General features: G+C 41.9%; 1 protein-coding gene across 1 annotated transcript; it reads right to left on the bottom strand.

Annotated features, from left to right (window-relative positions):
- Positions 1–4089: 4089 nt before the first annotated feature.
- Positions 4090–14915, bottom strand: CKAP2 (cytoskeleton associated protein 2; the record flags this gene model as incomplete). The annotated part of the gene is made up of 9 exons (XM_084283917.1): positions 4090–4324; positions 5112–5541; positions 6028–6100; positions 6622–6789; positions 7375–7564; positions 8627–9354; positions 11131–11203; positions 12868–12955; positions 14867–14915. 9 exons carry the CDS (start codon positions 14913–14915, stop codon positions 4090–4092), a joined length of 2034 nt encoding a protein of 677 aa, XP_084140043.1.
- Positions 14916–14935: the final 20 nt, after the last annotated feature.

Below are 14935 nucleotides of genomic sequence, written 5' to 3'. Positions count from 1 at the left end.
CTGCAAATGAATGTACATTTATATAAAGGTTACTCTTGTAGATTTTCATATATATACACAATGGACCTCATTTCTTTTCAGAATCGTTCTTCAATTTACTTTTTTTCAGTTATTTTAAAAAGTCCTTTAGAAACTTGAAAACTTCATTGTTTTTAGCACAAGGGGTATTATTAATTAAAGAATTCTTCCTGGGTGTCTTCCTAGTTCAGTTAATGATTTCCTATTTTAACAGCATAGAACTATGTAACAACTAAACAGCACACACTGATTTTGGAACACCTGACAGCTGTACTGTGTGAACTCAGCATACAACCAAGTGCCCAGGTATTAGCTTAGTTTCAGCCTCAATAAAGCCAGTGCCTCCCATTTTGTGATTTTTTTGGTTACCTAAATGCAGAGCGGGTAACCTGAGTAACTGCTTTCCAACAGTAACATAAGGCTAATTTCTTCATCAGGTATGATGAAATCTAGATTCTAGTGAAGTTGATGGGAATCCAGTCAAATACATCAGGGGAACAAGTATTTAATCCTATCACGTTTTCTGAAACAGAACAGATTTTACTATTATTATGCATATCAAATCAGACACAGGTGCAGCCCGGCTATACACCATGCAGATGCCTAATAAACTGAACTCTCAGCAAAGGCATTCAGAGTTTCCAAACTGTATTGAGAGTTATGTTTGTTTTTAAAGTGGATGGGGAGGTGATGCGTGTGTTAACACCTACCATAGGAAGTCTTATTTCCTTCATTGCATACTTCTGGTCAGTAATTTTGTGATGAACGAGGAGAGCTCTCCCGAAGGATCCCTCCCCTAATACTTTCAGCACTTCATATCCTTCCATTCTGTACAAACTTAGGTTCAACGCTTCTTTTCAAACATTCCCCTTCAGAAGATTATCTTCTAAATTTTGTCACGAACTTGATCCACTTTTTTTTTTGACATTTGTTAATACAATCTGCGTGAGAAAAAAAATAAGGGCAGAGGATAAATGTGGTATATTGGTACCTACAACTGCTCAGCGTTATCGTAACACAGCTCTCATCGCTGCTATCGCGACTGATGAACGCTTCAGGAAATTCAATTCAAAACAAATCTTTTTGTTCCCTGTGCTTCCACAGATAATGGCACACAAAACACAGATGCACAAGAATGGACACGATAAACTTCAGGCTTTCAGCATCGATTCTCACCCAAACCAGCAAGAAACTGGCTTGTGCAAGGCTGGTGGTGCACGCATGCAAGGACCCCTACAACTAGCAGATGCACAGAGCGTGTGGTTCCCTTAAAATGTAGGTATTTTCAGCTTTCTATGTTTCAAATATCACTTTGCATACACGGCAGCACTCACAGCTCAACGCCTTGATGGATCGTTTCCGAGAGGAGCATCTCAGGGCACACAGGGGGCTCCCGGTGGTTTCAGTACCTGCGTTCACCGCTTCGCTGCTTGGGTGAGGGGGAACCTGAGCCCCCAGGGGACCCGAAGAGACCCTAGGGGACCCGAGGAGACCCCAAGGGACCAGGACAGGGACGAGGCCGGTCCCTGTGGCAGGGTTGGGGCCAGGGTCGGGCCGTGAGGGGACGAGCGGCGAAATGGCCGCGGACGGGCCCTGGGAGAGGCCCCGGCCCCAGCCCCGATCCCAGCCCCTGAGGCGGAGCCGCCCGGGCAAGGCGGGGCCCGGTAGCGGAGGCGGGTGGGGGGTCGGGGGCTGAGGTGTGGGGTTTTGGGGTCTGCTGTGTGGGGTGCTGGGGGCTGAGGTGTGGGGTGGGACCGGGGAGCTCCTCGGAGCAAGGAGGGGGGCTGAGACCCGGCGTTGGTTGGTAATGAGGTGCCCCAAACAGCACCGCCCCCCCCGCTGGTGCCTTCAGAGTCTCCTCGGAGTCTGTTGCATAAAAGCCAAAAGACTCAGAATGGAGGGAATAAATAAGTAAATGAAAAACTGGGCACTGTCTGCTTCAGCAACACACCCTGCAGTCACGAAGATCCCTCAGTGGGTGCTTGGATTTCCGTGTGTGATCAGGAGAGGTCTCTGAAGAAAATGTAGTGCGACAGCACACATCTAACAAGAACCCAAGCTTGGAATGAACAGAAGTGTCTTTTCTGCAAATAGAAGGCCCTACTATAAAATACAGACCTTTTTTTAGGACTGGAGGCTAAACGTAAAACATTTCATGACATTTTGCTTTGACAGCTCACTTTCAAAATTCAACTAAAATAATTGACTAAAATATAATTTACTCAAGTAATCTATCTGGACTTTTCCAAAGCATTTGATGCCATCCCATATGACATCCTTGTCTCTAATTTGGAGAGACGTGGATTTGACAGATGGACCACCTGGTGAGTAAGGAATGGGCTGGATGGTCACACTCAGAGTTGTGGTTAACAGCTTTATGTCCAGATGGAGGCCAGTGACAAGTGGCATTCCTCAGGGGTCGGTACTGGGACCAGTACTGTGCTGGCAATACAGACAGTGGGATCGAGTGTGCCCTCAGCAAGCTTGCTGATGACACCAAGCTGAGTGGTGCAGCTGACACGTTGGAGGGGAGGGATGCCATCTGGAGGGACCTGGACAGGCTTCAGAGGTGGGCCTGTGTGAATCTGATGAGGTTCAGCAAGGCCAAGTGCAGGGTGCTGCACCTGGGCAAGCACAAATACAGGCTGGGCAGAGAATGGATTGAGAACAGCCCTGAGGAGAAGGAGCTGGGGATTCTGGTGGATGAAAAGCTTGAAATGAGCCAGCAGCATGCACTTGCGGCCCAGAAAGCCAACCATATCCTAGGCTGCATGGGAAGAAGCACAACCATTAGGCCAAAGAAGATGATTGTCACCCTCTATTCCGCTCTCATGAGACCCCACCTGGAGTACTGTGTTCAGCTCTAGGGCCCCCAACATAAGAACATGGACCAGAGGAGGGTGACAAAGATGATCTGAGGGCTGGAGCACCTCACCTACAAAGACAGGAGTTCGGGTTACTCATCCTGAAGAAGAGAAGGCTCTGGGGAGACCTTACAGCAGCCTTCCAGTACCAAAGAGGGACGCTTTGTCAGGGAGTATAGTGATAGGAAAAGGAGGAATGATTTTAAAACTAAAAGAGGGGAGATTTAGACTAGATGCAAGGAAAAGTTCTTCACTGTGAGGCTAATGAGGCACTACTGGGACAGGTTACCTAGCGACAATATGGATATCCCTGGTTGTTCAAGGCCAGGTTTCAAGGGGCTTTGAACAACCTGGTCTAGTGGGAGGTGCCCCTGCTGTGGGGTTGGAGCTAGATGATTGTTAATGGCACTTCCACCCCAAACCATTCTCCAAATCTATGATTCTAATTTTCAGGAATCCAGTCTCAGGACTGTAGACACGTTCCACAATTAGTTTCTAAACCAAAGCCCCAAAACAAAGAACAAATACAACTCAATTGATTAGTTTAATAAATCTGCCATATTACAGACCAAAACAAACCAATATTATAACAGTCACGTAGTAATTAGTGTATCGGGCCCCATCTAAAGTAGATTAACTGATCGTGAATAATCCCTTTAGTTAATGGGATTATACTCAGTTTCGTTGAAATACCCCGTAAAAATGGATACCGCAGTTCAAGCTAGTTGTACACCTACCTTACAATCTGGTTTCAGTTTTCAAAACTAAATGCTGCTGTAGTAGATACTGCCCTACTGGAATTCCTAAGTTATTTTTGTTCCTTAAACTACAAGTTAGAATATGCAATTCTAAATATTTATAGGAATTGTAACAGGAAAACAGTTGATATTATATTACAATCACTGAGATGCGATATGAAGTGTGTTAAATCTAATTCTTAATTCAGTAAATAACGTCAGTCATATTTAACATGATGACCCTGACGTTTGTAAGTACCAGAACAGACCAATATATTTACCACAAGAGTTTGAAAGCACAGAATACACATTTAGAAGTTTAGTGACTCAGTCAGATTTCATCCTAAGCCCTCCCAAGTTTTAGATACCACCTCTCTTGAAGCTGCTAAAAATACATAAAAATCCCACCCAAGCTTCCTTAAAAAGGATCCAAAGGATCTGTCCCTCCCATGTAGTGTTGATACTGATTTTTACTCTTCCACTTCAACGGTTTCTTCCTTCAGCTCATTGTTCTGGTCGTGGAGAAGTGCAGCGGCTTTGGGTTCCAGTTCTCCCAGTTCAAACGAAGAGATGCATGAATCTTTATCTTTAGGAGTATCTAAGGACTTGGACATCTTCTCCCGAATGCGTAGGGAATATCGCAAAGGGGTCACGATTTTCAGGTCTTTAACACTGGAGTCAGTTGCCTCATGGTGCAGCTTCGCACTTAAGAAAATTAAAATGTTATTTAATGCAGGCACACAATCATACAAACTCATCTAGCAGAAACAGGTCATTACCCCTGTTCAACACTTCCATATTCCCATAGACAAAGGAAACAGCAAACAAACCCTTTCCTATCCATGCAGTTAAAGCTGGACATACAACTCTTTTCTTGGCAAAATATTTTAATCTGGTAAAACTCCTGAGAAGTTTCTAAAGGAGGATTCCCCCCCAACACACACAGTTCCATCAGAAAACTACTGTTCCCCTTGTCAGGGACAGCAGACAGCTGCTAGGAGCCCAGCTTCAACACATTCCAAAACTGAGCACAACTTCCTAGAGTCTGTTATCTCAAACGGAACTTTGTAGAAAAGGAGAATTCAACTGTTATCTGTTTTGTCCTAGGATTACCATCCAGATTCTTGCATCAAGAGACAGTTAAGATAATTTTTACATGACAGTTGCATCTTGTTTACTTTCCCTGCACTTTTTGACATATAAACACATTCATATTTGAGAAAGGACAGAATAGAGGCACCAAACTTCTCTTTATGTAGAACAAAGATATTTGATTACCCTGCATTGAGGCATTTCAAAGCCAAGCATTTCATTTGAATTCAAGGAAACTTTAAAAGACTGTATTTTTTGAAGGAACAAGAAGCAATCCTACAAACTTAACTTCTCAAGTGCTTTTAACTCACAAAAGCGGTGCCTCCCTGTTTCAAAATGGCCAAACTTACTGTTGCCCCAGGTACTGCAAACTTTCCAGAGTTACCTTCTGTAATCTTACCTGTCCAGGTATGGTGTGGTAGGTGGGTTGCATCTCATCATGGAAGTTGTGTCATTCTTCTTCTCAGGAGAATTAACTGCTTGGGCTAGCTCTCTCACCCCATCTTCATTCTGCTCTTCTGTTTCGCGTTTTCCTTTGTTTTTTGTACGTGCTTTTGCTTTGTGCTTCTTGTTCTTTTTTGGCAAGATCTCTCCTTCTGGTTTCAAGTCTATTTCTTCTTCTATTTCTTCTTTTTTGGTCACTTCATTGCCAGTCTCTGCCTTCTTATCATCACTCTCTGCTTTCTGGTCATCGCAGTAGAGACTCTTGAAGGTCTCCTGAACCTGCTCGAGAGATGAATTGGGTTCCTCGCTGACCTCCTCTGCCTCTATCTGAGCTTCTGTCTTGCTGACCTCCTCTGCTTCTGTCTGAGCTTCTATCACAGCACTCCCTGAAAATAAAATATTGAAGAAAGTACAGCTGTGAGTAGTTACAACTAAAGAGAAGGTAATATTTTTAGGGAGATCTCTGTATCCGTGAAGTTTTACAGAAGAATGAAAGTAACCAATGCTATGCCGTAGCAAGACTGAGCATCTGCTATTGAAACAGCTTGCACAAAGAAGCAACTGACTTTTAGCTCACAATATCTTTTTTTTTTTTAATTTACTATTTGATACTCAGGCTAAAAAGGCTGCACAGTGTTGATTTGAGAGAGCTTAAGCAGGAAGTTTGAATATAAAAGCATCTCCACTACCCATCTTAACATGCCCACAGTCAAAAGGGATGATTTTAGACAAGGTTCTTTTCATATTAAGTACAGAATGATCACAGAGAAGCTTCCATAAAAGAATCTGATATAAGCATAAATAGTGTAAGCGGTTAATTTGTGTTGCCAGTCAAGCCAGGCATTTAGCTACAATAAAATACTGAAACTTACCATCCTCACACTTAATCAGGCTTTCGGTATTTTTCATAATATCTATTAGCATGCGTCGTAGTTCATCTTTAGGCTGGAAAAAGAAGTTTTATTTTAGAAAACAGTTCTAAAATTATTTACTATTTCAACTTATTTGGCTTAAGTTAAAGTGGTGCATCCTACACAATGTTCAAAACCCTGTAATGCTGTTCAAACATAACTCAGAACAAAAATTAATCCTGTGTTTTCTGTATTGGGTGCCCTAAAGCTGGGTGCCCTGATATCTTGCTGGTAATAAAGCAAAGGAACTAAGCTGATCAACAATGTAAAATTAAGTTCTGTTTGGGGTTTCTAGTAACACCAGAAGTCTCAATCCTTTATTTCTTTAGGCAGAACATCATAAGATACTTTAATGATCCTAAACCTTTCTTCTTGAAAGCAGTTCGGATCTACAGTTACAGAGCAAACCAAATTCAAATCTGTGCATTCAGATGGTTCAGATGACTTCCTTATCATACGAGCATTTATTGAAATCAGCAGTACCTGTATTTTACATGCTCTATACTTTCACGCCTTTTTGTTTGTTCATCTCAGACTACACAACAAGTTGCTCACCATTGCTCCTGCCAAAATAGCCTCCTCATAGACAGCAACAAGCTTTTCAGGAGGGCCTGTCCGTTCAAGATGCATCCAGCAGATCCAGTATTTTGCAAGCTTTTTAGCCCCAGGAGTGCTCTGTATCAGATCTTGCAACATGGCACGTACTTTATCGCCTTCACATCCCTAAAAGCGACATGACAGAAGAGAATCAAACACAGTGAACATCCCTAGGCACTGTGTTTTTTATCCAGTTTTGACCTAAATAGTTTTTTTTTTTTTTTCAAGAGCGACCCTGAAAGTTGAAGATAGCAAGCATTTACAAGACTGAACCATGAACTTGAACACAACTGTCGTTCAGCTATTCTTCTGGATGAGAACCATTTATACCATCCCTTTTACATCCAATGCTGACTAGTCCATAGATAGTTTCAGAACTACTTTAAAAAGACTTTCAGAATCCAGACAAGTTTGTGCAAATGCAAACATGTTTCAGATGACTGACTTCATAGCTACTCTCATTACTTAATATCTCTTCTAATTTATTATTTTACCGTTATTGCCTCATCTCATTGGTAGTTCAATGAGTTAGTGAAGTTGAGCAACAACTGTTTGTTGTTTTTTTCATTTGTCAGCAAAAACTATGATCTTGCTTAATTTGGGGAGCAGTTAACCCCCTGCATCTGATTCACAGGTCCATCATCATGTCCATAGGATTTTCATGCTGTAGGGGCCTACGTAAGTAGAATTGGTAGGCAAGAGATTGAACACCTGCTCAGATAACTGCAGACATTCCGCAAGAGTCTTGTTGACTTTTTCACTGTGTAACACGTGATCTAAGGAACCGCCAGCAGAAGAAAATTCCTGCTCTTCACTCTTAAGCCGGGTTTCCAGAACCACGCATATAGGTGGCCTCTTCATCACTTTTCCTCTGGATGCCCTCCATTCAGCCAGGCGAATTCTGCATTTAAGAACATTATTAGTGGTAGTGAAACAGAAATTAGATTTTTACATTAACTGACATTAATTGGGTAGTCACACAAAGACATACTTTGTGGGGAGTATCCAAATGCTCCTCTAATCCTCCCCCTTTAATCCTAAAAGGCATATCGTTGCCATTTTGATCTGCACAGAAATTTCAGAACCATGCACATCACCCCACCTACTTCAGGTACTTGACAAGTCAGGATTATTTCATCTCTCCCTTTTCAGCAGCAACAAGAGTCTTTGGCTATAGACCCTGATTTTTAGAGGGTAAAAACCACCCCTGATTCATTGGTCTGTTGCCTGTCTTCTGTAATCTCCATCACCCAGTTCAGAGCAGAAAAACTAGAACAAGACTCTCTAAAGACACAAAACATTGAGACCAGCATAAGATGACCCTGTCACACAGCCTATAAAACCTGAAAATCATGCATAAGTGTAATTCAGTTCATAGAAGTTTCATTTCAACCCCATCACCCTATGATCAGAGGCTTTTGGTAAATGCAACTTTTTCCAAGGAGCTCTACCAAGAATGCCGAATAACTTCTAAATTTAGGACTCTTTACCCTATCATCTAGGCAGCATTCACCAAGCTGAAAAATATTTCATTGGAAAGTGCTCTCCTCGAGTTCACAGACACTCTCACTTCTATATACATCTTGCAGCATTTTTTATTTTTAAAAGCACTGCTGTGCATGGGCAATTAATTTACAGAAGCATCCATCATGTTCAAGATTGTCAGAACAGTTTGCCTAAAAACCAGAGTGCAAACAAGATAATTTTCTAACTGCATAGATACAAATTGTAAGCCTGGAGAGCTGCTGCAATTAGTCTGAATCCTAATTTCACACTATTAGGTCTACAGTTCTGGTCTGCTACCTTTCAGCATCAAGTTCAAACACTCAGTTCTTAACTTTCAGTGCATCTACAGCAAGAAGTAATTTATTTATTATTTCTTCACTGAAAATTAACAAGTTCTTGGAAAGCAGGTGTGAACACCTCACGAGATCAAGCTATAACACGGTGACTATTCAGTTACCTTCTCTCTTCTGCTGACTCTTTCAGCAAAACAGATTTCCTGTTGCCATTAATTTTAGAATCCTGCCCTGTCTTCATGCCAGGAAGAACTGAAACTGCTTTTGCTGGGGCTTCTGGTTTTGCATTTTCACGGCAATCCACAGGTTTCTTCACTCCTACTACTCCACGGTCAGAACTGTTCGAAGCAGCCTTCAGTGGCTGTGGTCCCCTTCCAATCGTTTTTTGGGTCGTTCCTTTCTTTGGCACTACACCATTAGGTTTCACAGAATTAGAATAATTTGTGACTTTGATGGTCTTCAGCACTACATCGCAGTTGCTTGTGGACAAAGCTTTCACTGCTGGCTTGGTGGTAGAAGTAACAATTTTCTTGTCTGGCAAAGAACTCTTTTCCCCTTCACTTTTTGGTGCTTTTCGGAAGGAGTTTATCTTGGATTGGATAACTTTGCCACGATAAGTACCAAGCACCGGTTTCTTTGTTAGGCTGACATTTGAATTCTGCTTTTCTGCAATCAGCTGCTTCTCTTTTATGCTTTTTATATACAAGAAGGACTTGGTAAGTGTTACGTGCTGTGATTTTATTTCAGTGACTTTATCCTTGGAAGTAAGATCTTCACCATTATAGCTTGTCCCGGATGCCAGTGTTATCACAGAAGATTTTAAAACAACATTTTCTTCTGAAGTTGTACTTGATTGGTCCCATGAAAGTTTATTAGCATTCTCTTTATCCTCCTGAAGTGAAAAGCACATCCATATAGATGTTAGATACATGCTCATGCTACACATTACTCATGTTTCTAAGAGACTTTCACTTGTTTACAGGAATAGAATATTTAGCAGTAAATGCCAATGTAAAGGAGGCAGTATTTATACAATTAGTGTATACATGCACACCAAAGTAGAACATTTGTCAACTATTATTCCAGAATTCACATCCCAAAATCAAATAAGGATTCTTTTAAAGTCTGCTTGGGAGTAAGGGGGCCCAACCCAAGGGCTAAACTCTTCTTACAGAAAGAGAATTCCTTTAAAGCAACTGACAGCTTTTAACTGCCAAAACTGCCTTCCAAGAGAGTGATAAGCTACGAACAAATATCTCAGTTTGAATAACCCATCCCTTAATGGCAGCACCATTCCTCCCCTTAGCATGGATTGCTGACTGACACCACGTAGTGGGTAAAACCTTTAATTAGGTCATTAGGACATGCTACCAAAGGAGGGAGAATTTGTTACATTGAGATGTAGGATGCTGGGGATAAAAATGGACGCTTGAGTTTTACACCTCATGACCTCTAGCAGGGGAGAATGTGAAATGGGATCTGGTCTCTTCCTCCAAAGAAGTTACTCTACAGCAACTAATACAGCATTGTCCAAATGGAAGCTTATGGCATAGTGAAAGATTCAAAAGCAAGGGAAAAAAAACAAACACAAACAACATGAATAGCACACAGAAGTCTACAGAAGCTGTTATTCTTCTTTAATGAAATATCCTTGACTGTAAGAACTGTTCTGCATCTCATTCTCCGATCGGTCATTCAGGATTAGAAGTTGGGGCTTGGCCAGGCCAGTAACTAGTTCTCAAATACAAGTGCTGCTATTTATTTATTTTATACTACGTGAAATCCCTGTCATTTAAGTCATGTTTAAAAATCACAACACATTAAAATGGACCAAAATACCCCTTTTCAAGAAATTTCTAAAAAAAACATTCATACTTTGGAAAGTGCTCACATTTGACATTTTTTCCAACACTCAGTTTTGAGATTTTAAGTTTTTTGCTTTTCTCTTCAAATAATGGTAGGTTTCTCAAGTCTTTGAGATGCCAAACTGAAAACAATCTAACACGAATACTGGCTTTCTGTCGAGTTTTATTTTGCCCTTCTCATGAAGACAGGTCTGGAGAGGAATCTGCTATTTCTAGCAGCACAGCCACATACACCTTAATTCTGGAAAACTTAAACAAAATGATATCTAATGACATCATTAATAACAATATCTTAAAATGATATCTAATGTGCACTCACATTAGGTATTCAGCATCTACTTCCGACTGCATTAAATTTGCCAGCATTACAACTGACAAACCACATGTTCAACAGTGTTTTGTTTTGTTTTTGTTTTTAAAGTAACCAAGCATACTATATGAATCATCTGCTGGCAGAAGATTTTGCTCAGATTTTACATAACATCCCTGAAGGCTGAAAGCATATATGAAAAATTCCAAGAGTCCCAAGAAAAGGTGACAAAACTGAATCATTACTGGCAATAATCCCTCCTCCGGTCAGGTACAAACTGAATACCAGAACGATCCATTACATGCAGCCCCGCGGCAGCTCTCTAAAAAGCAAATATTAAGCTGCCACTGAATAAAGGCTTAACTAAACACACCTCTGCACATGCAAAACTTTCATGTTCTGGAAGTCAGGTATCTTAAATGTGGTTTAAGTGAGTGGAATGTTGCAGCCACAGAAACAGAGAGCCATCAGTATTTGAGTATCAAAGACTTACCATTTCTGGCTTTGGAGATGTTGACAGGTTTTTGTCTTGCAGTTTATTGCTGACTGCTCGCCTAGTTCCGCTACTGCTTAAGAAACAAAAAATAAAACTTAAACCATCCTGCAATGTAACGGAAGAATGTATTTTTTAAAGTAAGTTCATATGGTCTAGAAGACAGTCTACAGGCGAAGCATTTCTGTTCAAAACGTGCTCGTCCCTCAGAAAAGACAAATGCTAAGCAAGCACCGGTCATGGCTCAGACTGCAAAACATCCCCTTGTGCACCACAGAGAGCTGGCTAACCAAGGCAGGGAAGGAAAGATAACAGACCACATTTACTGCAGGTGCCATTCACATGTTTAGGGATGAGCACCAATCTGCGTGGCATGATGCATCTGCTACAGAAGGTCAAATTTCCTGCTGCAGTTGAAATGGAGGGAGGAACGGCTGCCTGCAGATGGAAGCTGAAGCTCAGCTACTGTAATTAAGAGGCCAGGCCATTTCAGTTGAGTCTGAATAAAGATACGTCAACATAGATGGCCAGTCTACACTGTGGAATAGTAACGGCCTCAAGAGAGGGAAATAACTGCAAAATAAAAGCATTAGGCATAGTCACAAGCACGATGGCTCTGAACAATGAGTTAACTGAAGGCCATGAAAAACCCTGGAGCTTCATCGCCAGAGAAGAAACGGAAAGCAAGGAAAAGTAGTAAAGTAGATAGAACTACACCAAAATTATTGGCAGAATTAAAGTAGTCAGCACTGGTTTTCTAAAGCAAGACAGTTTTCTACAGCATTAAAGCACCTGCCTTTTCCAGCTACATGGAGCAGGTATTTGACAGATGATATTTATCCTTGCCATTTATGTGTATGTTATATTCAAAGGTCACTGCTCAGTTAGATTTGTACTACCAAGAAGTTCCATGTGCTGTTGACCACTACGGGACCTTAACACTTCAAGCACACAAAATGATGAACAACACTTTCCATTTAGAGAGGAATACGTTTCGAAATTAAATTTACCACTTGCAAAAATATTGATGTGACAAAGCTACACCAGAAAGTACTGTTGGAGCTAGAATCCTCTGTACTTCACAATACCACCTTCTCTAAAGAAGCTTTTCTTTCTTATTGGGAGGTCTGATAATGAATGCCCCAGCTTCAGAAAACAAGATTAAATACAATAACAATATAACAAGTCAATAACAAGTTAAGAAGTGCTAATTCTGGATGATAGGTGTCTGCATGCTGTGTATAGAAAGTTGTGCCTGTCTACCGGCCATCACACAGCCTGGGTTCTATTACAATAATAGTTTCTGCTAAGAGCAAATGTAAAGTAATAGCTACAAAATATACTGAAACTAGGTAACTGGATTGTGAACACATGCTGCATAACCTGAGTAGAAAAAGAGAAAAAAGGTGTTTGTAGAAGGTAGGTTGTAGAGGCGAATAGTAAATTGGCATCTGAAATAAGACATCTGCCATGCAGGTGTCCTGTTCTGTCTTAGTCTCCAGTGGAACAAGTGACACACTTCCCAGGTTGCATCTATTAAGACAACGCACTTGTTTAACAAAACCTGTCAGCACTTGCTGCCAATAAAAGGACTTTCAGCAATCCAGGTGTTCACCAGTCTTGTTACATGGTCTCACCTTTTGATTGAGCTTTGCTGTAAGTACTGCTGCTCACACCTTTCCCACCAACCACGCCACCTCCTAAAGGAACAGAAGCTACACCAGACAGTAACAGTACCTGATCGGTGCCTTGTTTTCTTGAATGGGCACGCCAGAAAAAGACTTTTTTCTTGACAGATACTCTTCAACTTTTTGTCTTCTCTGTTCTAGTGGGTTTAAAAAGAAATTGTATTACATTCTAGTACATTTTCATCTACAGTGGTAATGCCTCTTCGAAAACTGGAAGAGTTACGAAAATGTGTAGTTAAGAAAGCATCAAAATATTAACAGATGTGAAAGACACGCACACGAACCCATCTGGCCAGGTGTAAAATCACTTCCTTCTCTTACAGACCAAGCATGGGAATTAATTACAGTGTAAAATGATCTTGAAAAGGCCTTAAGCCAGCCCCCACTGTCTTAATGCAGAAAGTCATCCCAGAACAAGATGCTATTTCCCATCTTCTTGCTGGTTGACTACGGAGCAGACTGTCAGCCCTTCACAGGTCTACATCGCTGATCTGTAAATTTTAGAGCCCCTGTCTCCACACATGACCTTAGCTTGCTGGAAGCAGCTGGGATAGGATGATCCTGCCCAAAGCAGAACCGAAGCACCCACACTGTCAGTCTGGATGTTTCATACTTCAGAAATCTCCATCAACATGTTCCCTCAGCACTGTGACATTTCTGTGTTACTGAAGTTCAGACAGTAAAAATTGTTAAAATATTGTCTTTAAGACCCCAGTGCTAATCCTGTAAGGCAAGAAAAGAATTAAGCACTCGATTGAGCACTCTGGGGTTTCAAAATAATAACAATAAAAAATTGTCATCCCACAGAATGTGGTAATTGTCCTCAGAGCCTCCTCCTAGCATGGGAGAGCTGAAAAGGGCAAGTTTTCTCATGCCCTGACACACCAAAGCCTGAAACACACAGCCAGTAGAACAGACTGAGACCTAGGTGTCTAAGTTAGGAAGAAGGAAAGGAGCTTGCAGAGGCAAGTCCTGCAGAGATGTCTCTGTCAAGAATGTCTGTAGACATGCGTGAAGGCTGCCACAGCAAGCATTCTGCTTCTTAATTTCAGGTTAATTTCAGATGGAGAGCAATGTGCTATTTGTAACTGAGCATTTGCACTAGGATCCAGCTTCTGTTTGGCTCGTAATAAGCCTAAAGCTGTTTCAATTGCTTTTACCGTTTAAAAGAATATTTAAGATGAATTAAAGCCTGCAGCCTATTTTCAAGAAGTGTTCTTCTGTTAATGCCCTGCATTAAAGAACAGAACAGAAAAATACAAAGCAGCAAGTAATTTGAACAAATACTTAAAAGACTGTTTACATGCTTAGTGCAGTGGGATGTGCAAGGTGCCCCTCCTGGAGCTCAGGCTGTGCTTTTGCAAAGTGACTTGTGTCTGGACATGACATACACCTCCCTCAGGAAGAGGCACTGATTCTAGTGTGCCACCTACCTCCTCCATCGGCCACAGGGAGAGCCACAGAACCACCTAGGTTGGAAGAGACCTCCAGGATCACCGAGCCCAACCTCTGACCTAACACTAACCAGTCCCTCACTAAACCATATCCCTAAGCTCTACATCTAAACGTCTTTTACAGACCTCCAGGGATGGTGACTACACCACTTCCCTGGACAGCCCATTCCAATGCCTCACAACCATTTAGGTAAAGAAGTTCTTCATAATATCCAACCTAAACCTCCCCTGGCACAGCTTTAGCCCATTCCCCCTCATCCTGTCACCAGGCATGTAGGAGAACAGACCAACCCCCACCTCACTACAGCCTCCTTTAAGGTACCTGTAGAGAGCAATAAGGTCACCCCTGAGCCTCCTCTTCTGCAGGCAGAACAACACCAAAACCTTACACATATTTCCCTGACAGTGCAAGAACCACCGCCGCCTGGGCACCGCCAAGCAGCCCTCACACCTCCACCTCCCCGAGAGGAGAAAAACCTCGAGCCCCACAGGAAACAAAATTAAAAAAAAAAAAACAAACAAAAAAACAGAACACCCCAGGCACACAGTGGAAGGAATCGACCCCTGAGAGGTGCACTTCTCCCTCAGCCTTACCTCTGAAGGCGGGCTCTGCCCTGCGGCTGGGGGGAAGCCGTGCCGCCATGGCCGCCGCGCCGTTTGAAC

This window comes from Netta rufina (assembly GCF_964035555.1).
Source record: "Netta rufina genome assembly, chromosome: 1".
NCBI lineage: Eukaryota > Metazoa > Chordata > Aves > Anseriformes > Anatidae > Netta > Netta rufina.
Note: the sequence above shows the minus strand (reverse complement) of the source record. Positions and strands in the feature narration are given on the sequence as shown.